Source organism: Rutidosis leptorrhynchoides, chromosome 4, assembly GCF_046630445.1.
Source record: "Rutidosis leptorrhynchoides isolate AG116_Rl617_1_P2 chromosome 4, CSIRO_AGI_Rlap_v1, whole genome shotgun sequence".
Taxonomy (NCBI): Eukaryota; Viridiplantae; Streptophyta; class Magnoliopsida; order Asterales; family Asteraceae; genus Rutidosis; species Rutidosis leptorrhynchoides.
This window is the reverse complement of record NC_092336.1, coordinates 18,973,774-18,996,874: the sequence shown is the minus strand read 5'-3', so window position 1 is coordinate 18,996,874 and position 23,101 is coordinate 18,973,774. Positions and strand designations below refer to the sequence as shown.

General features: G+C 36.1%; 1 protein-coding gene across 1 annotated transcript; it reads left to right on the top strand.

The window, feature by feature from the left end:
• Positions 1-19,261: 19,261 nt before the first annotated feature.
• On the top strand, positions 19,262-22,699 carry LOC139840454 (probable cyclic nucleotide-gated ion channel 16). The gene is made up of 7 exons (XM_071830720.1): positions 19,262-19,708; positions 19,795-20,007; positions 20,594-20,901; positions 21,007-21,118; positions 21,209-21,445; positions 21,800-22,197; positions 22,396-22,699. Exons 1-7 carry the CDS (start codon positions 19,262-19,264, stop codon positions 22,697-22,699), a joined length of 2,019 nt encoding a protein of 672 aa, XP_071686821.1.
• Positions 22,700-23,101: the final 402 nt, after the last annotated feature.

Below are 23,101 nucleotides of genomic sequence, written 5' to 3'. Positions count from 1 at the left end.
GTGTCGTGCTCTTCTTTTCGCTGCGGATTTTGATTTTCCTTTACCAAATTGTAATTTATTATCTTCACATCTGGATTCTTTTCTAACTCCGTCCATTCTTTCTCTGATTACTGATACTAATTCACTCGGTAGTATGTCATTATTACGTTTAGTGATCAAAGCGTGTAGCATTAGACCATGGTTTAGTTCACAGGCAGTCTTCATTTTGTAAAAAACTAAAAAAAATAAAAATTCAGAATGGGGGGAGAAGACTAGTTCTTTAGGGTCTGCTAGGGAAAGACCATTCGGGTTCCATTTTCGAGAACTACACGAAAACAGACAATCTAACTCTAACAGAAATACATATTATCCTTTAAAGACTTGATTCTCCCCACACTTAGTTAGCTGTGGTGTCGAAATTGTGATTAACTTCGTTGTCGACTTCCATCGAACCATGTATGTAATGTTTAACTCTGTGGCCATTAACTTTAAATTCCATCCCATTTGAATTTATTAATTCTATCGTTCCGTATGGGAAAACTCTTTTGACTATGAATGGTCCAGACCATCTTGATTTCAATTTTCCAGGAAATAGCTTGAATCGTGAATTGAAAAGAAGAACTCTGTCTCCTTCTTTAAATTCTTTTGAACTTCTTATTCTTTTATCATGCCATTTCTTCGTTCTTTCTTTATAGATTAACGAATTTTCGTATGCTTCATGTCTTAATTCTTCTAATTCGTTTAGTTGACTTAATCGTAGACGTCCGGCTTCATGTAAATCAAGATTACATGTCTTCAAAGCCCAAAATGCTTTGTGTTCAATTTCTACTGGAAGATGACATGCTTTTCCATAAACAAGTCTAAAAGGTGTGGTTCCAATTGGAGTTTTGTAGGCTGTTCTAAAAGCCCAGAGTGCATCCTCCAATTTAATGGACCATTCCTTCGGATTTGATCCTACGGTTTTCTCTAGAATACGTTTTAAAGCTCGGTTGGTATTTTCAACTTGTCCACTTGTTTGTGGATGATATGCGGTGGAGATTTTATGAGTTACTCCATATCTTTTAAGAACTTTCTCAAGTTGATTATTACAGAAATGAGTACCCCGATCACTTATTAAAGCTTTCGGTGTTCCAAACCTTGCAAAAAGACGTTTTAAAAAGTTGACTACAACTCGTGCATCGTTAGTTGGGAGAGCTTGTGCTTCCGCCCATTTAGATACATAATCAATGGCTACGAGTATATATAGATTATTATGAGATTTTGGAAATGGACCCATAAAGTCAATACCCCAAATGTCAAATACTTCACATACTTGGATGACATTTTGTGGCATTTCATCACGTTGACTTATTTTTCCGGCCCTTTGACATGCATCACAGGATTTGCAAAGAAGGTGTGCATCTTTGTAAATTGTAGGCCAATAGAATCCAGCATCATAAACTTTTCTTGCTGTTAGTTGAGGCCCATAATGCCCTCCTGTTGGTCCTGTGTGACAATGGTTTAAAATTTTACTAGCTTCATCTCCAAATACACATCGGCGTATTATTCCATCGGGACAACTTTTAAACAGGTGTGGATCTTACCAGAAATAGTGTTTTATATCACTGAAGAATTTCTTTCGTCTTTGGTACGATAATCCTTTTTCAAGGAATCCACAAACTAAGTAGTTTGCATAGTCTGCAAACCATGGGATTTCATTATAATCTATCTTCAATAGATATTCATCAGGAAAGTTGTCTTGTATGGCCGATTCATTTAGAACTTCTAATTCGGGATTTTCAAGACGAGAAAGATGATCAGCGGCGAGATTTTCTGCTCCTCTTTTATCTCGGATTTCAATATCAAACTCTTGTAAGAGTAAGATCCAACGGATTAATCTTGGTTTAGCATCTTGTTTTGAAAATAGGTATCTAAGAGCAGAATGGTCGGTATAGACCACCGTTTTTGCTAGAACGAGATATGAACGAAATTTGTCAAAAGCAAAGACAATAGCAAGGAGTTCTTTTTCAGTAGTTGTATAGTTCGTTTGTGCTCCTTGTAACGTCTTACTAGCATAATATATAGGTTGAAATCGTTTTTCAATCCTTTGTCCTAAAACGGCTCCCATTGCAAAATCACTTGCATCGCACATTAGTTCAAATGGTAGATTCCAATTTGGTGTTATCATGATCGGCGCATTAGTGAGTTTCTCTTTAAGAATATTAAAAGATTTGATACACTCATCTGAAAAGATGAATGGCGCATCCTTTTCTAGGAGTTTATTCATAGGAGTGGCAATTTTAGAAAAATCTTTTATGAAACGTCGGTAAAAACCGGCATGCCCTAGAAAACTCCTAACTCCTCTAACATTGGTGGGATGTGGAAGTTAAGCAATTACATCTACTTTAGCTCTATCCACTTCAATTCCTTCTTTTGAAATTTTATGTCCAAGAACGATGCCTTCTTTAACCATGAAATGGCATTTCTCCCAATTAAGTACTAGATTTGATTGTTCGCATCTAATTAGCATTCGTTCCAGATTAATTAGACATGATTTAAATGTATCACCGAAGACTGAAAAGTCATCCATGAATACTTCCATGCATTCTTCTATCATGTCGTGAAAAATCGCCATCATACACCTTTGAAAGGTTGCAGGGGCGTTGCAAAGTCCAAATGGCATGCGTTTGTAAGCAAAAGTACCATAAGGGCACGTAAATGTGGTTTTCTCTTGATCTTCGGGTGCTATTGGAATTTGAAAATATCCGGAAAATCCATCTAGAAAACAATAGTAACTATTTCCGGCTAATCTTTCCAACATTTGATCTATGAAAAGTAAGGGAAAGTGATCTTTTCTGGTGGCGTCATTTAATTTTCTATAATCAATACATACATGCCATCCTTTTACAGTCCTAGTAGGAATAAGCTCATTTTTCTCATTTGTAATGACAGTCATGCCACCCTTCTTAGGTACGCATTGAACTGGGCTTACCCATGGACTATCAGAGATTGGATAAATTAAACCTGCATCTAGCAGTTTAATAATCTCTTTTTTAACTACATCTTGCATATTAGGATTTAGTCTTCGTTGGCGTTGCACATACGTTTTATGACCTTCTTCCATAAGGATTTTATGTGTGCAATACGAAGGACTTATTCCTTTAATATCATGAATCTTCCATGCAATGGCTGGTTTATGAGCTTTCAACACAGAAATGAGTTGTGATTTCTCATTTTCAGTAAGAGAAGACGATATTATTACAGGTAATTCAGATTCACCATGTAAATAAGCGTATTCCAAATGGTTTGGAAGTGGCTTTAACTCTAATTTCGGTGGTTCTTCTATCGATGATTTGTATCGATATCTGTCTTTTTCTTTTAGCATTTGGATTTCTTCTGTTGTTGGTTCATATCCGTTAGCTATAAGTGTAGCTAACATTTCAGCTTCATCAATTGGTTCATTACCTTCTCCTAAAGAACATTCTCCTGTTCCTTGTAATTCTGGAAATTCTTCTAATAATTCTGCATGTGCATCTATAGTTTGAATATAATAACATGTATCATCTGCAGATTGTGGTTGTTGCATTGCTCTATCAACTGAAAAGGTAACACTCTCATCCTCTATACTTAGGGTCAATTTCTTACCGAACACGTCTATCATTGCTATAGCCGTGTTTAAGAATGGTCTTCCTAATATGAGAGGAACTTGAGAATCTTCTTCCATGTCCAGAACAACAAAATCTACTGGAAATACTAAAGTACCAACTTTAACTAGCATGTTCTCCATTATCCCTCTAGGATATTTTATTGATCTATCAGCTAGTTGTATGCTTATTCTGGTTGGTTTTAATTCTCCAAGGTCTAGTTTAGCATATAGTGAATACGGCATTAGATTTATACTAGCACCTAAGTCTGCCAATGCTTCTATTGAACTAAGACTACCCAGAAAACATGGAATTGTGAAACTTCCTGGATCAGATAATTTTTCTGGTATCTTATTCAACAGCACTGCTGAACAATTAGCATTCATAGTAACAGCCGAGAGTTCTTCCATTTTCTTTCTATTTGAGATTAGATCTTTCAAGAATTTAGCATATCTAGGCATTCCTGAAATCACATCAATGAAAGGAAGATTTACATTTATCTGTTTAAACATATCCAAGAATTTGGATTGCTCGGCTTCAAGTTTTTCTTTCTTCATTTTACTCGGGTAAGGAAGTGGTGGTTGGTATGGTTTAACATAAAGTTTATCCTTAACTGTGTTATCTTCATTAACCTTTTCAACTACCGGTTCTTTTTCCTTATCTTGATCAGGTTGTGGTTCTTGTGGAGTAGGAATAGCTTCATCAGAAGTTACAGGTATTTCAGGTGGTTTAAGTGTTGTACCACTTCTTGTGGTAATAGCTTTAGCTGTTTCATTCCGGGGGTTAGCATTTGTATCACTAGGTAGACTTCCCGGTTTTCTTTCACCTATTAACCTTGCTAGGTTACTTACTTCTTGTTCCAGATTTTGAATAGAAGCTTGTTGATTTCTAAATGCTTGAGCATTTTGTTCATTGGTTTGTTTCTGAGAGGTGAAAAACTGCGTTTGAGTTTCAACTAGCTTCGTCATCATATCTTCTAAATTCGGCTTTTTATCATCGGTTTGTTGTGGTGGTTTGTTTTGAAAATTTGGTCTTTGCTGATTGTAATTATTATTGGATACTTGTTGATTGCTAGGACCTTGTTGGTTGTTGTATGGAATATTTCGGTTATAATTCTGGTTTTGATTGTAAATCGGTCTTGGCGGTTGATAATTATTCTGATAATTATTTCCAGGCCTTTGGTTTATGTATGAAATATTCTCTCTTTGTTCCATTGTTAATTCAATACTGAGACAATCTTTTGTCAAATGTGGTCCTCCACACTGCTCACAACTAATTCGTATTGAGTGAATATCTTTAGTCATCTTTTCCATTCGTCTCTCCACAGCATCTATCTTTGCGGAAATGGAATCTAAGTCATGGCTAGAATCGGCTCTAGCTGCTTTAGATGATCTAATGATGTCTTTTTCTTGGTGCCACTCATGTGAGTGGGAAGCAGTGTTATCAATAATTTTGTAAGCATCAGTTTCGGTTTTCTTCATAATAGAACCACCAGCTGCTATATCTATGTCTTTCCTTGTAGTGATGTCGCATCCTTGGTAGAATATTTGTACTATTTGACAGGTGTCTAAACCATGTTGCGGACATCCTCTTAACAATTTTCCATATCTAGTCCACGCCTCATATAGAGTTTCATTTGGCTTCTGTGTAAACGTAACAATTTCTGCTTGAAGTCTTACGGCTTTAGATGCAGGAAAGAATTGTTTAAGAAAATTTTCAACTAAAACGTCCCATGTATCGATCGCCCCTTCAGGTAACGATTCTAACCAATCTTTGGCTTCTCCCTTTAACGTCCAGGGAAATAACATGAGATATATCTGTTCATCCTCCACTTCTCGGATTTTAAATAGTGTGCAGATCCTATTAAAGGTACGTAGATGTTCATTTGGATCTTCCTTCGGCGCACCACTAAATTGGCATTGATTAGTCACCATGTGTAGAATTTGTCCTTTGATTTCATAATCTGGCGCATTAATGTCTGGATGAGTAATTGCGTGACCTTGGCCAGTGCGTTTAGCTCTCATTCGGTCTTCCATACTTAAAGGTTCCAGATTCTCCATAATTGAATTTGTTGAATCGGTATCACTAGATGATTCTGATTTAATGGTTCGTTCCTCAACAATCTCTGTTTGAATGATTGGTGGTTCCGGAGGAAAGTTTAGTGGTTCAGGATCTACGAACCGTTCCTGAATATTCTCCGGATTCTCAATTGTGAGGTCGGTTTCAAAAAATGGATTATCGGAAATTTGAACTGAAGTACTTGGTCTACTAGATGACGATTCTAAAGAAAAATCAACGGCGGTTATATTTGCTAAATGTCTTGATCTAGTTACAGGTGGTGAACGTACAAAAGGTGATGAACGTCTTGCTCGGTGCATTCACTGAATATCCTATTAGTTTTAAAAAGGAAAGAAAAATTATAATAAGTTATCCAACCAATAGACTTTTCTGATTTTGCCCACGTTTCGAATAGCCAAAAGATGCAGCAGAGGGGCAGGATTCGTTTGGTCTCAATATAATTGAGGACTGTTTGGCTCCAATAACCCGGTCCACGTACAAATCCAACTATTACTACGAACCAGAAAATTTTGATGTCTATCAATTTAACCACTCAAAATAAATTTTCGTAATTTTAAGAAATTTGGATAAGAAGTAGAATAAAAATCTATGTCCTAAAACTAGAATAGCGAGAAATAAGAAAGAAAAAGAGTTCGTTGAAAAAGGTCGAAAAAGAAAAAATGGTTGAAAAATAAAAGGTGACGGAAAAATAAAAGAAACTTATCAAAACTTAAAAATACTTGACTAACCTAACCTTATTACTACAACTAACTTAAAATTATAATCGCAAATTGAAATTACTAATTGGAATGATAATTGATACATAGGTAAAAGTCGTCTAAAAATATTAAAGCTTACAGGAAAAACTAAATCCCAAATGGAAATAACTTAAAAAGAAACTAAAACTTAAAAAGGCGTCGCAAAATTCTAAAGTACCTAAATCTTAGTCTAAAGAAAAAGCACTTAAGGAATTCTACGGCAAAGCCTAAAAATATAGGAGTAAAAATGACTATGGCAAAAACTAAGTTTAAAATTAAATATGAGCGAAAAAATACAAATATTACGCTACAACGATTAAAAAAAAACAAAATATAAAAATATACAAAAAGTTGTAAAAATTACAATTTTTATAAAAATATTATTTTTATATTATTTATTTATTAAAACTACTAATTTTACAATTTAATAAAACTAATTAATACTAAATACATAAATTAAATAAAAAGTAAAAGTTAAAATAAAATTAATTATAATAATAATAATAATTAGGGTTAATAATAATAATAATTATTAAATACCCCGTAATTAATGCTGAATTAGGGTTCTGTCGCGTGTCAGAGTCACTCCGCGAGTCGCGGTAATTAATGCAGAAAACTCCGCGAGTCGCGGGGTTCAGAAATTCAGATGACAGCTTATTAAATTCGACGCGTTTTTTTTCTTTATTTTTTTTTTTTTTCTGTTTTCTGTTTTTATATAAATAAAAGATATTTAAATAAAACTTATATTTTTATAAACTAAAATAAAAATAAAGAAACTTATAAAACTTAAATATTTAACAAAATCTTAAAAATACTTATATTTTTGTTTTTCTTTTTATATTTTTGAATAATTAAAACGTATTTTTACAAAAACGAATTTTAATAAAAGTTAACTAAAAATCTTTTTTTTTTTTATATATTAGCATTGCGCTTCCGGCGTTTAAGAGTGTCCCCGGCAGCGGCGCCAAAAATACTTGATGTCAAAGCTAAGGGATACGAAATAGTTTATATTTTACTAGGAAAAACTATTAAATACGATAAAATTTTACACAAGATATTTATTTATTTATAGAATGGATATACTTAAACCTTGCTACAACACTTATAGGCAGTGTACCTAATCGTACAGTAGTATAGTTTTTAGTAAGTCCGGTTCGTTCCACAGGGAATCTTTTTTTAAACAAAGCTCAACGCTATATTAGTTTACTTTTGTAAAAATACAAATATATATATAAGTAATATTATTATTATAAAGGGGGGTTTTTACCGTTTAATGACCGGTTTGTCGATTTTAAAACTTTAGTCGCAGTTAAAACCAAATGTAAAATATTAAAAATAATTACAAGACTTAAATTAAAGCATAAAGTAAATAACGATAATGAAATTGCGAATAATAAAAGTGCGATAAAATAAACTTGCGATAATTAAAAAGTACGATAATTAAAAGTGCAACAATAACAATAAAAATGCGATAATTAGAAGTGCAATTAAATATAAAATAAAGGAAATTAAATATGAAATAAAAGAATTATGCTTATTTAAACTTCCGTAATCATGATGTTTGACGTGTTGATTTTAGTTTTATGCCTATGGGTTAATTGTCCTTTGTCCTGGATTATTTAATATGTCCGTCTGGTTTTTGTCCATAACAGTCCATCAGTCATAAATATAAAGTGCGAGTGTCCTCGTCAAATTATTATTATACCCGAAGTTAAATATTCCAACTAATTGGGGATTCGAATTGTAACAAGGTTTTAATACTTTGTTTAATGAATACACCAGGTTATCGACTGCGTGTAAACCAAGGTTTTACTACTTTGTTAACAATTACACCAATTACCCTTGAATGTAATTTCACCCCTGTTTTAATTATTCTAGTGGCTATTAATCCATTCCCGTGTCCGGTTAAATGAACGATTATTCGTACATATAAATACCCCGCCCATCGTGTCCGATTGAGTGTATATGGTAATTTATAGGGACGCCCAATTGTAAATATTTATATTAACATTAACAAACTATCATTTAGTTAAACAAATATAAAGCCCATTAATAGCTCATAGTCTAATTTTCACAAGTGTCGTTCTTTTGTCCAAACCCCAATTATGGTACAAAGCCCAATTACCCAATTTTAGTAATTAGCCCAACATCATGATTACTTCGTTTTAAATAAGCATAATAATAACTTAGCTACGAGACATTAATGTAAAAAGGTTGAACATAACTTACAATGATTAAAAATAGCGTAGCGTTACACGGACAGAATTTCGACTTACACCCTTACAACATTCGCTAACATACCCTTATTATTAGAATTATAATTAAAATTAAAATTAAAATATAAATTATAAATATATATTTTACGTATATATGAGAGAAGAAGAAAAAGATTATTTTTTGCGATCAGAATTCGGTTGCTTTTATAGGAAAAGTCGAGTTTTGGGGCTCCGCGACTCGCGGCATTTTTGCCTTCAAACTCCGCGAGTCACGGAGAATGAAATTACAGCTCAGTCCCTTGGAGTCTTTCTCTGCCGACGGTTTTTATTTATAAATATAATATATATATAATTAATATAATTAATTATATATTATATTATATTTATATACATAGTTAACATGTAATTTTTAGTCCGTTGCGTCGAGCGTTAAGAGTTGACTCTGGTCCCGGTTCCGGATTTTCGAACGTCCTTGCGTACAATTTAATATCTTGTACTTTGCGTTTTGAATCTTGTACTCTTGTAATTTCGAGACGTTTCTTATCAATAATTGGAACCTTTTTGATTGTCTTTTGTACTTTTGAGCTTTTTGGTCGTTTGCGTCTTCAATTCGTCGAATCTGTCTTTTGTCTTCACCTTTTATTATTTAAACGAATATCACTTGTAAATAGAACAATTGCAACTAAAAGCTTGTCTTTCTTGAGAAATAATGCTATGAAATATATGTTCGTTTTTAGCATTATCAGTTCGCTTGGTAGTTTGAATATGATAAATTATTTGATTCCTTCAATCTTCCACCCGATGCTACAGAGGAGGAGATTTTAACTCGGGTTTTGTTTGATTCTCAAAACTCAACTGAGAATGTTGTTACTATTCCATTGCAGGTTCAGAATTCGGTCTCTAGCTTGCAACCTAGTCCACAGAGAGTGACAGATACTTTTGATTCAAATCAGGACGGGGTAGTATATACAGATGACGATAGTGATCTTGAAGATTATGAGGAAGTTAACCGATCACGATTGACAGAGGAACATCTTAATTCTCTATATAATCAACCACCAACTGTGACAGTGCCTGAACGGCCAACTGAAGCAGGAGGGGTGAGAAGATCCAATCGTGTTATTTTACCGCCTAAACATCTACAGGATTATTATGTGGACGCACGTGGAATTCCTCATATTAATATTCCCCAAAGTACGACAACAGAGGCATCAACTTCTGAGGTTTCGACCACATCAGAGGTCCCTGTGATTAATAATAGTTCAACAGCAGCAGATGATGTTCAGACTGAAAGTGCGAATGTGGTAACAGCATTTTATTCTTCGCTGAATAAGACAGGTATGATATTTGTGCATGCTCACTCATGCTATGTATGTCAAATTGAACTGAAAGATGCGTATGAGGCACTGAAGTATGATGAGTGGGTTAGTGCAATGCAAGAGGAGCAGTTATAGTTTAAACATTTGAAGGTTTGGAAACTAGTCAATCCACCGCATGGTTGTGTGCCCTATGGTCTTCGATGGGTTTTGAAGAACAAGAAGGATGAACAGGGTATAGTTATAAGAAACAAAGCTAGATTGGTGGTAAAGGGATATCAACAAATCCCTGAAATTGACTATGATGAGGTTTTTGCTCCGGTTGCACGACTGGAAGCAATCAGGATTTTCTTGTCATTTGCATCCTTCATGGGATTTAAAGTTTTTTAGATGGATGTTAAAAGCGCGTTTTTGTACGGAGAGATCAATGAAAGGGTGTTTGTTGAACAACCACCCGGTTTCGAAGACCCTCATTTCCCAGAAAAGGTTTATAGACTTGAAAAGGCGCTTTATGGTCTTCACCAAGCTCCTCGAGCATGGTATGCAACGTTGACCAATTACATGATTGAAAACGGTTTTCGGAGAGGTGTCATCGATCAGACACTTTTCATCAAAACGAAGGGACAACATCTTATGTTAGTGCAGGTTTATGTTGATGATATCATATTCGGGTCAACAGATCAGGGTATGGTTGATGAGTTTGAGAAGGTCATGCAGCAGAGGTTCAAGATGAGTTCAATGGGAACGATTAAGTTTTTCTTGGGTCTACAGGTAGCTCAGACAGATAAAGGCATCTTCTTGCATCAAACCAAGTATGTTGCTGATATTCTGAAGAGGTTTCAAATGGAAGCAGAAAGACCGGCTAAGACTCCGTTGTCTGTGAACCATGGTATTTCTCCTGAGTCTGAGGGTGCTGCAGTGGACCAAACGTTATACAGGGCTATCATAGGTTCTCTAATGTATATTACAGCTTCTCGACCATATATCATGTTTGCGATGTGTCTGTGTGCTCGTTATCAGGCAAATCCTAATGTTCATCATATGTTAGTGGTTAAGAAGATTATGAGATATTTAAAGGATACACCGAGTTTAGGGTTATGGTATCCATGTGAGGATGGGTTTGATCTCACAGCTTACAGTGATTCTGATTATGGAGGATGCAAGAAGGATTTCAAGTCAACATCAGGAGGTTGTCAGTTCCTTGGTAGCAAACTAGTTACATGGCAGTGTAAGAAGCAGACAGCAGTGGCTCAGTCCACTTGTGAAGCAGAATACATTGCCGCGGCCAGCTGCACATCACAGGTCATCTGGATTCAACAGCAACTACGTGACTACGGTTTGCAAATTTCTAACACTCCTATTTATGTTGATAATACTGCTGCCATAGCTGTCACTAAAAATCCCGTAAATCATTCTACAACGAAACACATAGGGATTAAATACCATTTCATTAGAGACTGCTATGAGAAAAAGTTGATAGATGTTGTGCAGATAGACACTATGTTCCAGAGGGCTGATCTTTTCACAAAAGCTTTTGATAAACCGCGTTTTAATTACTTGTTAAATGAAATAGGTATTAAATTGCTTTCTGATGTGATCCCTGAAACGGAGGTTCCTGACACAGAGGAGCCAGACCAAGAGACTGAGTTGTGAAGGGTTTGCAACATCTTGTATAGTATGTGTAGCATTGCATGGTCGTTGGTAGGTCATTTGCATGTTTACTTTTCATTTGCATGATAGTTTAGCTTTGCTGATGTTTCTGCATGTTTGTTTATGTTTTTAGATAAATTTATGCGTTTGTACAGAGAAAATCAAAAGCCATAAAAACAGAAAAACCAAAAAAATAAATAAAAATTGAAAAAGGGAAAATCCATAAAAAATTGAAAAGCCTGAAAATGAGTTGCTTATTATGTTTGTGGGGAAGTGATTGCAATACTGAACTGACATGTCAGTTGTATAAATCAAGTAATACAGGATGATTGATAATGTGTTAGTAGACTTTATTGGCCTAATTCTAGATGGACATGATCACACTAACACAACGTAAATATCATGATGAGAAAATCATGGAAAGATTTACAGCGGTTGAGGGTAGTCACCTACTTATCACTGAATATGTACTGGGAAATGGTTGTTCAGAAACTCAACAGACGGTTGAGGTCTCCCCTACTACGATTTATACTCGGTACCAAAAGGATAATTTTGTGAGTCCCCAAGGTGAGCATACTTTATCTAGGATGTATACTTGTTTCTATTTACCTTTATTACTTGGATCGAAACTCAACAACATACATATCGGGTACCCGAAGGGAGGTGTTTTCTCTAAAAGGGTTGAGAAGTGCAGTCCTGTATCACAGACACAGAATGATTTGTATTTTGCAACGTCATCGGTTTCTAGACATCAACATCAGAAGATTGGTTTTTCGTACAGTTACTACTAAAGTCAAAGACAGTAGTGCATCATGTATGGATGTATTTATTTATTTGTTTTGTTTGTTTTATTTATTTTCTTTGTACTATAGCATGGAGAAATGGCAACATTAAAAAAAAAAAAAATTGCAAGTTATGTTTTGTTTGTGTTTGTTCATTTATGTTGTAAATAATTGATGCGCCACCAAGCTGCACGAGAATCATGGATCAAGAATTGAACAAAGCTTCAGAGATTCCTCGGTTATCTTAGTCTGAGACAACATATATTCCAATTGGAGACTTTTTAAACGATTTAGTTATCTACATTCGAGGGGGGAGAATTTATCATTCATCCGATATAGAGAACTTAAATCATTCAGTTCACATCTCAATTAGTGAACTTTAAATCATTTATCTGTGATATGGGATTGTGCATGTTGACCTGGATAGAGGGAATATCTTCTGGAAGATATCTTAGCGTTCCATCACTCAAATATATTTATCACTTCCATCCATCAAACATCATACATCATACGATTTCCGTTTAAGTATGGGGTTTATAGCGGCCGGTATGCGCCTTAACAAAGTATGCAATAAATTTGAGATTCATAAAGTTATCTGAAACAAAAAGTGTAAGTTTAAGGTAGAAGCTCATGGCTGACAGGGTTGCTAGAAACATCGTAAGATGGTTCTGTTCAATCAGATTGAAAGTACATAGATGTGATAAGAGGACAGCGTCAACATGTTGTGCTCAATTGTTCTACCTGAAACATCGTGCGATCTCAAATGAGGACTGACTTCATGATCTAAGTCTAACATTGAAAAGTGTTAAGGTAATTAATATAACGTGATCATCGAAGCCTAGGGTGAAGGTTGATAAACGGTTACTGATATATTTGAAAGTTGTTCTGTATATGCTTTAACATATAACATGTGTTATACTGTAATGGACTGTAAAATAACATGTCAATATAGTTCAGTTCTGATCCCCAAATCAAAAGATTTAATCAATTTGATGTATCAACTCACAGAAATATGTGCTATACTCCTTGAAGTGTGATTCATGATAAGCAGTTTTACTTGTTCTTATGTCGATAACCTCTTGCATCTGTTAGTGATAATGTTTAATGAAACTGATGTTAGAAGTTAATTCTCTACAGATATAAAAGGTTATATGTTACTGATTACGTCTGTTATAATATTGCTAATCATGACACACTGGGTCTTGTAAAGTTATTTGCTTTGTGTATTTGCATGAGCATGCATATCTGAGTTAGTTTGCATTCATATGTTAGTTGCATGTGCATTTCTGTTACATCTTTTAAGCTTAACAACTCAGTTCTCGGAATGGCCTAATGTGAATGGATCCTATGTTTTCCGTTAAATTTGATTAAAGTGTGTGGAGTTTAAATGAACAAAGCGTGTCTGACTTATACTGTGGAGATCAGTCCCAGGGGGAGTAAATGTGATAAAAGAAGTATGGTTAGGGTTTAGATTTAAAGTTTTCTCAAAAGCCCAGACCACCGGCCGACTGTAATTACGTCCGGCCGATGGACAAAGACACTCGACCGAGTGTCACGACCCTCGGGCCGAAGGATTAGACCATCGACCGATGGTCTCTGACAGGGTATAAAAAGACCCAAAGTCGAACGGGTCAGTCACTTTGTGCACTTGTGATCGATTTTACCCTAATTTTCGAGTAGTAAAGAAAGGAGTTTTGGTCCGTGTGAATTGTACATCTTTTTATCGTGATTCCAGCGCCATAATCGAGGTAATCTAACTCGTATTCATTTGTTTTTAATCGTTAATTTTGTGTTCTAAGTTCGAACTTTGTATCGAGTGATTTTTGTTAGTTATCTGTTGAAATTGTTGATGTGTATGTGTTAATCGGCCTATTTAGTATCTACTGTGACCAGAAATCGAACCAGAAACAACAGATTGAACGAATTGATTGATTGAATGAAACAGGTCTGATGAACTACCTCCGGCCGATGGTCTTTGACCATCGACCGATGGTATATTACACTCGGCCGTATGTCTCTACACTCGGCCGTAGGTCTCCAGTTGATCAGTTTGTTGATGTGTTATAGACCAACTACCGTAGGTCTAGACCATCGGACCGATGGTCCAGTCCATCGACCGATGGTCCATTAATTGGACCGATGGTGAACCTTTTTATGTTTAATTTGATTGAATTTTTAGGTTTTTGATAATTTCTGTTATGACTCTCTAATGCTAGTGCTTGTAGTCTGTATTAGGATGTCAGGTGGATCCTTTGTTGGGCAATGGATGTTTAACATCGACCGTAGGAGAATTCTTGCTAGAGGACGACCCATTTTAGTGGAACAAAAAGTCATTGCTACTCGACAGACCTATAGTCTTTGGGAACAAATTGGATGTCAAGCATTCTTAGACATTGGGGATTACTATTGTCCTGAATTACTGTGGGAATTTTATGCCAATGTTGCCTTAGAAGATGGTAAGAAAAAGTTTGTGCACTCAGGCCTATTTGACCATCAGTTTAAGTGGACTATGGAGGAATTTTCAAACTTATTGAATGTTCCGCACACTGGGGTTAAAATTTTGTATCCTAGCAAAGATATACGAAAGATTCCCAACAGATTCAGACTATCTGACATAGTTGCAAGGTTATGCAAGCCAGGGAAAGTAGTTAATATTTGTAGGGTTGAAATTAGTGATGACGAGGTATCACAACCACATGAGATACACTTGAGGATCATCAAAAGGAATGTGACATTTAGGAAAGAAGGAGATAATTTGTTGTCTGGTACTGAAGCTATGCTTTTGTATTGCCTGCTAGAAGGTATTCAAGTGAATATGGGCCATTTCCTCATTCATGTGATGAAAGATTTTCTTGAGATGGAAGAACCATTTCCATACGCAGCTTTATTATACACCTTGTTTGAGAAACTTGGTGTAATTCAACATGAGGAAAAGCTAGTGCCAGAGGACTCCATTATGGGATGAATGATTCTGAATTTATGTTTATGTGTTTGTTTATTTTCAGATTGTTCTGTAATTTGATAATGCTAGCTTGTTAGCATTAATACGCTATTCTATGTCTGTATTAATTCTAATTCGGACATGTAATCGTGTAACTGAGATCCTGATCTATTAGTCTCTATAATGTAATATCGTCTGTGATGATCATTCTGTGATACTGTCTTTATGATACTGATTTGAATTATGTTTGCAGTTATTTTCATAATGTCAGGTGTTCAAGCTGATCCAGAAAACCTTGCACATGAATCCGATACTGAGTCATCGGGAGGTCCGTTTTCTATTGATCTTCCAGGATTGAAAGCTAACAGTGGCTCTAATCTCACTGCATGTCTTAACGAGAAAGGTCCTAATGCTGGTAAGTACAAGGGGGTAATTGAGTTTCTGAAACGTTCAATAGTATTTGCAGCTATCTCTATGCCTTGTACAGCTTATTACTCACATCAGAGAGAGTTCTGGGAACGTGCAAGAGTTGAGACTGTAGATGACAGGAAGGTAATTATGAGTACTGTTTGTGGTCAGGAGATTCAGATTACTGAAGATACAATTCGAAACACTTTCTTGTTTGAGGATGATGAGAATATGCCTAAGAAGTTGTCAAAGGCAAAGATTACTGGATGTGTGTTAAGATGCAAGTATTCTGGTGATATTACGAGAGCAACGATTAAAAGGAGTGGATTCACACCACCGTATAGATATTTGTCACTTGTTGTGCTGAGGTGTTTAAGTCCGTTGCAAGGAGGGTTTGATGAACTGAGTGAAATCTATCAGGGAATGTTTGCTGCTTTAGTCCTAAAAGCTGATTTTAATTTCTCCGGGGTCATCTTTGATCTACTGGTGGAGAATGTGACAAGCAAGTTATATTTGATCTATCCAAGATTCTTGCAAATTATAATCAACCAGCAAACTGTTGATTTGCCAAGATTGAGGAAAGATGCCATTGATTTGAAACATATGACCGATCTTACGTTCAACTGATTGAATCAGAAGAAAAGTGCTAGTGATGGCAAGCTGGTGTGTCATCTTGCTCGAGAGGATTATCGGTGTCCACCAGGAAAGAAGTGGAGAAACGGAAACAGTTTATCTGATCAAGAGCCAGATTTTGAGTTAGCTAACAGTGATGAAGAAGTTGATCAACCTGTGAATACTCAAGCTGCAGGTGGTTCAGGTGCAGAAGGTTTAGTTGATGAGATTGGTAATATTAATCCTGATGTTGGTGAAGAAGCTTCAAGGGGATCAAAAAGAAGAATGGTTGAAGATGAGAGTTCTCAGGTTTCAACGAAACTAAAATTGAAAAGAAGGTTCAAGCTGGTTTATAAGGATGCTGGTGGATCTTCAGCTGGAACTCAACCAGTGACACCGATACCACAGACTCAAGGACAACAAACTTCACAACAACAACAACAACGTCCGTCGGTGCAACAGTCACCACCCGTGGTTCAACAGGTTTCTCAAGAGATGGTTTCTACTCCAATTCCTAGTGCTCCATCACGTACAGGGGGAGAAGGAGGTGTGAGCTCATCTACTCTTCAGAATTTGAATGATTTATATGTTCAAGCGATGGCTGACAACCTGAGGTTGAGAAAGGAAATGGATGAGAAGGTTGAGAATTTGAAGGAAGAGAATCGTGTGAAGTCCGAGGATGTTACTCGGTTAAGTATGCAAGTTGATTTGCTTCAGAAGAAGGTTGGTGATCAGTCATTGTTATTGACTGATGCGAAAAGAGAGGCTTCTCAAGCTAGGAAGTTGGCTGAATCTGCTCTAGCAAAGGTTACAGCTTGGGAAGAAAAGTTTGATTTGATCGAATTGCCTAAGGGAGAGACTGATAATCAAATGGTGGAGGCACCTGGTTCCTCCAAAGCTACAGCACTGTCAGTAATTCCTCTTAAAATTGATTATAGTTTTAGTGATTTCTTTTCTAAACAGGATGAGCTCAAGCATTCTGTTGTTTATGATGATTTAGAAGAGGGAGAGATCCTTCACAACTTCACTAGAGCTGAGCTGGACAAAATGGTGCGTCTAGAGCAAGAAGAAGCTAAAGCTGCTGACGCACAGTCCGATGATCCTCTATCAGAGGATGATTCTTTTGGGCCTGAGATTTCTGAAGATCTTGATGATCGAGATGTTGATGATTTAGTTGAGGATGTTACTCATGAAGATTTTCCTATATATCAAAATGATAAGAATGAAGATCTTCCGGGTTTTGAGAAGTTGTTTAGAACTGATGATGAGATTTTGAATAGAATGTGTAAAGAGAAGGAAAGGACAGAGGTTTTGCCTGAAGGTTTCTTGCCGGTTAAATATAATGATGAAGTTGTTGAGAAGTTAGAAGCTGATTGGCGTGATATATTGAGAATCAGAAAATACTGTGAGAAACCGAAGCTTGAGCCAAAGTATTTGAAGATGATTAATTTGAGAAAGAGTGCGAAAGGAAGAATTCTTGCCTGGGCGTACATTGAAGAATTCAACATGTTTGCGATTAAGAGAGAGTTTGGCGTTGATTATATTAAACATGGTCACGAATTCAAATCACTTCCGTATTTTGAGCTAATGCAAATTGCCAGGTTAAGAATGTTATATTGTGGATTTGGTGATCGATCTTCGTTGTTGGTGAAGAAGATTCGAATTGTTTTTAATTCAAAGAATTGGGAAGGTTTTAGGCCACAATTTCCTAGGATTAGTTTCAAGGTTAATCCTAGAACTGGTGAATCTCGAAGGATTGTGAAGTATAAGCGAGCAAAGACTATGAAGAAGGTACCTTTAAGGAAGTTGCCGCAGAATTGGAGTCAGAGATTCAGATGGTGGTTTTATGATGATCGTTCTGAAGAAGCTGTGATTGTTTTGGATAAGCTGAAAGAAGATGATATTGATTGCATTCGTGTGTTGGATCCGATCTGGTTAAGAAACTGTACCGAGGCTGATATTTTTACATTGTATTACAATCGTATGCTCTATCGTCGTGAAAACAGGGTACAGGCTGAACGGTATGTGAAAGTAGCTAAGCTGTGCTACTTGAACAACATGGTAATCGATCCGTACGAATGAAGGATATAATGACTGAAGATGTTTGAAATAGAACTAGGTCTTAGGGGTGAGTTTGTTGATGCATAATCCCGAGTTCTATTATGTAATACGTTCTATTAGTTTTGTATTTCGTATTTCAGTCATGTATGAACATTGTCATTAATACTTCGTATGTGAATTGCTTAGTATAATGTCGTAAAATGGTTCAGAGCAGTTGGTTGGCTGCTCAGACCATCGACCGATGGTAGGGACCATCGGTCGAGGGACTCTCACCATCGGCCGTAGGTCTCAGACCACCGGCCGATGGTCACTGAAGATATATATATATATACGGGTTTTGTGGTTCTTTGTGAGGTAACACACCACAAACCCTTTAGCCGACGTATCTCTCTGTGTTCATCGTCCCAGACTAATTTCCAACCGAATACAAAGCTCTAGGCATTGATTATATCAACTATTTGTTGGTTAGATTGATCCCGAAAGTTGATTAAGTATTCGACTCGCCCTAGTTATCGTTTCCGCCGTTAATCTAGGTTAATACGTTTGATCTAAGGTCTATAGTTCGCCTACAATATTAATTCTTTGAACTAGTTGCGCTAACAAGGAATATAGTAATTATTTTTAAGTATAATATTTACACCTACTTTTTATAGAAATATTGTAAATAAAAGGCAGAAGAAAAAAACCAGTATTTGAAAAAAAAAAAAAAAAAAATTATTATTTTTCCACCACAAGTTTCAAATTTCAGTTAGTTGGCGCTTGGTAATGTCTTACCATTAATTTACCTTATTTTTCTCATATTTCACAATCAAAATTCATCACTTTTCAAACAAAATGTTTGTTTGATCACAACCACCATGAACTACATTCGTCTCCCATCAACAACTATAATCTCCAAATCCACAACAAATTCACTCACCTCTAATAACCAAAAAGATTCATGGTGGTCTCAAATTTTCGACCCGGGTGGCCAATTCATTACAAGATGGAACCACATGTTTTTAATTACCTGTCTCAATGCTCTTTTTGTCGATCCTTTATATTTTCTCGTTCCCGAGATCTCGAGACGAAAGTATTGTATGCGGTCAGATTATGGATTTGCAGCAATCATCACTGTGTGGCGGTGTTTAATTGACGTAATATCGTTTATTCATATTTTTATCAAGTTTCGTACGGCTTACGTGGCCCCGAATTCTAGAGTTTTCGGAAGAGGGGATCTTGTTATGGATCCTAAAAAAATCGCTGTACGTTATTTAAAGTCTGGTTTCGCTGTTGATTTAGCTGCCGCTCTTCCATTGCCTCAGGTTAATATAATTACGGTCGATTTAGGTTTCATATGATTTCGATTAATTAATCGTTACGAGTATCATTTGATTGTTTGTGGTTGCAGATTTTCATTTGGTTTGTTATTCCAGCTGTTAGAAGTCCAACAGCTGCTCACGCGAACCATTCTATTTCGCTCGTTATTATCATTCAATATATCCCGCGACTGTTTGTTATTTTTCCGTTGAACCAACGGATTACTAAACATACGGGTGTAATCGCGAAAACTGCTTGGGCTGGTGCAGCTTACTATATCATGCTTTATATGCTAGCTAGTCATGTAAGCAAACTTTATATTTTAGCCTTTTCATCATGTACTATGGATAATAACGGGTTCTGTTCAAAATTAGTTAACAAGCACAAACATCTATTTTTTTTAAAAAAAATACACTTCAATATGTTCCTATATAGTGTATGTCATTTATAATCGAAAAACATCACAAGATAGCCTAGTGGTGGGACCTTGCAAGAGGTCTCAGGTTCGAATCTTGTGGTGGCTAAGAATGGTTGGAAACGCCAGGGAGTAATCCTGCTGGGCTGCGTACAGTAGAGTATGGAGTTGGATTACTCGACTTCCCCCGTAACCCGAACAAGGAAAAACGTTACCACTATAATTGAAAAACTGTATATGTAAATGGTGTTAGTTGCACATAGTTATACATAAAGTAATTTTATATAATGTGTGTTTTATGTATGCATTTTAAAAATGACTTTAGCTGGCTTAACCGATTTCATATTTAGTCTCGAATAATCACAAGTAAATGGGTCGAAGTTGCCACCTCTAGTAGAGTGGGATGTGATACCACTGTTTTAATATATATATTTATAATACTCGGTATTTGTATATTTGTATAACGTTGGTGCAGGTTATTGGAGCTACATGGTATCTATTGGCTATTGAGAGGCAATACTCGTGTTGGAAAGAAGAATGTGGAAAGGAAGAAAACGTAACTTATCCTTGCAATCGCGTGTACTTCGATTGTGACCACGTGGATGAGCCAGGTCGTGATGAGTGGTTAGAGAGAACTCAAGTTTTGAGTAATTGTAGTGCCGAATCTAGCCCTATAAATTTTACTTTCGGAATGTATGGTCCAGCCTTCACTGAAGGAGTTACGTCTGCAACCTTCTTTGAAAAATACTTCTTTTGCTTTTGGTTTGGCTTGAAAAGTCTAAGGTATCGTTTAGTTGAGATTAAATGACAACTTCGTCGAATATTTTGGCACAAAATGTCAATTGAAATGTTAAGTTTTAACAATTTGAAGCACTTAACGATATGCAGTTCATACGGCCAAAACTTGGAGACAAGTACTAGTATGGGGGAAACACTCTTCAGCTGTGGTGTTTGCCTTGGAGGCTTAGTTATATTCTGTTTGCTCATTGGAAATATGCAGGTACCCAAATACTCTATTCCCTGCATTAGAATTGTGAATTCAGTTTATTAGTTATTGTCTGATATGATTCTGAATGTTTGTATGTGAAAGACCTACCTTCAATCTACAACAGCAAGACTCGAAGAGTGGAGGGTCAAAAGAAGGGACACCGAAGAATGGATGAGGCATCGGCAATTGCCACCCGATTTACAAGATAAGATCCGTAGGTTCGTTCAATACAAATGGCTTGCTACTAGAGGTGTAGATGAAGAAGATATCCTTCGTGCTTTACCTCTCGACCTTAGACGTCAAATTCAAAGACACCTTTGCTTAGCTCTTGTTCGTCGTGTAAGTTTATCATTATCTCAAACGGCGATGATCCGTACACCACCGAAATTATCCATACACCACTAAATATTCATTTTAATATTGTACTGTGCAACCAACTAATGATTTGTTTCTGCTCTTAATCCAGTAAGTCAGCAAGTAAAATTATTAGTATTTCTTTGTCACTTTCACTAAATCTGAAAATTGGACTGTACTAGCAGAAATAGAATTAGATACCCCTTCTCTTACAGAGGCAAATAGAAACATGACTTAATACAGAAAAAAAGTAAACAACCCTTTAGTGGTGTATGGATACAATTTAGTGTATATCTTTTATAGGTTCCTCTATATGTATTTGGTGTAAATCTTTTGTAGGTTCCTTTCTTTTCACAAATGGATGATGATCAGCTCTTAGACGCGATATGTGAACACTTGGTTCAGTCATTGAGCACAAAAGGTCAATACTTGGTTCGTGAAGGGGACCCAGTCAACGAGATGACTTTCGTGATAAGAGGTCAACTTGAGAGCTCTACAACTAATGGAGGGCGGTCTGGATTCTTTAATTCGATCACTCTTAAACCTGGTGACTTCTGTGGTGAAGAATTGTTGACCTGGGCTTTGACTCCAGACCCCAATGTTAGTCTTCCGTCCTCTACCCGAACCGTTAAAGCTCTAAATGAAGTCGAAGCATTTGCACTGAGAGCAGAAGACTTAAGATTCGTGGCTAAACAATTTAAACGACTTCATAGTAAAAAGTTACAACATGCTTTCAGGTATGACCCCTTAAACATGATTATGACTAATTTTTGATGGTGTATAGATCACCACCCTTTGAATAGCGTTCAACCCGTTTGACAATTTTTTTTTGTAAAGCCCATTAGGTTAACTCGTGTGACTAAATCGATATAAAATATAACTCAATTCGACTCATGTGTATGCAGATGAATAGAAATTAACATCTATACTTTCAGGTACTACTCGCACCAGTGGAGGACATGGGGAGCATGTTTCATACAAGCTGCTTGGAGAAGGCATAAAAGAAAAAAACTGGCTGAAGAATTAGCAAGGCAAGAAGGCTTATACCAAGATGATGACGATGATGATTATGGCGAAAATGACCAAAATGCCCAACATTTGGGAGCTACTATATTGGCTTCAAGATTTGCTGCAAACACTAGAAAAGGGATTAGTCATAGAGAAGCTGTTGCAAATTCTGCTACATCAAGCTTAAAGATGCCCAAATTGTTTAAGCCAAACGAACCCGATTTCTCTTAAAGATATGCTTTTCATTGAGCTGTTGATCTAGAAAGGGTTTACGGGTATGCACTTGCATTACAGTATTTTTGTACAAGTGCTAACACGAAAGAATTTGTAGTGATAGTACATTATAAAACATGGCTACTGGTAGTGCATACGCTGGTTAAAATTGTGGACACTACGTTTAAGATTATGGTGGGAACCTGTTTATAGAGTTTTTAGCTCACAACGGATGTAGGTGTCTTTCGGGTTAGTTCTACTGTCAATAATGAGTTCATATGGAGACTTAAAAGCTTTGGTTGCTTCTATTGTCTCTCTTCTGTTCATCCTAGAATGATTTATGTTGGTTATGGAGTTTGAATGATCAATTGTACCTGATTTTATTGATCAACTACTGTGTATTTTAATTCAAGAAACATT

Bases quoted from the DNA above. Each gene is read 5' to 3' on its own strand.
- LOC139840454 (XM_071830720.1), top strand. From the start codon at position 19,262: ATGAACTACATTCGTCTCCCATCAACAACTATAATCTCCAAATCCACA. The intron at 20,008-20,593 runs GTAAGCAAACTT...ACGTTGGTGCAG, and splicing joins TTTATATGCTAGCTAGTCAT to GTTATTGGAGCTACATGGTA. The intron at 21,446-21,799 runs GTAAGTTTATCA...AATCTTTTGTAG, and splicing joins GCTTAGCTCTTGTTCGTCGT to GTTCCTTTCTTTTCACAAAT.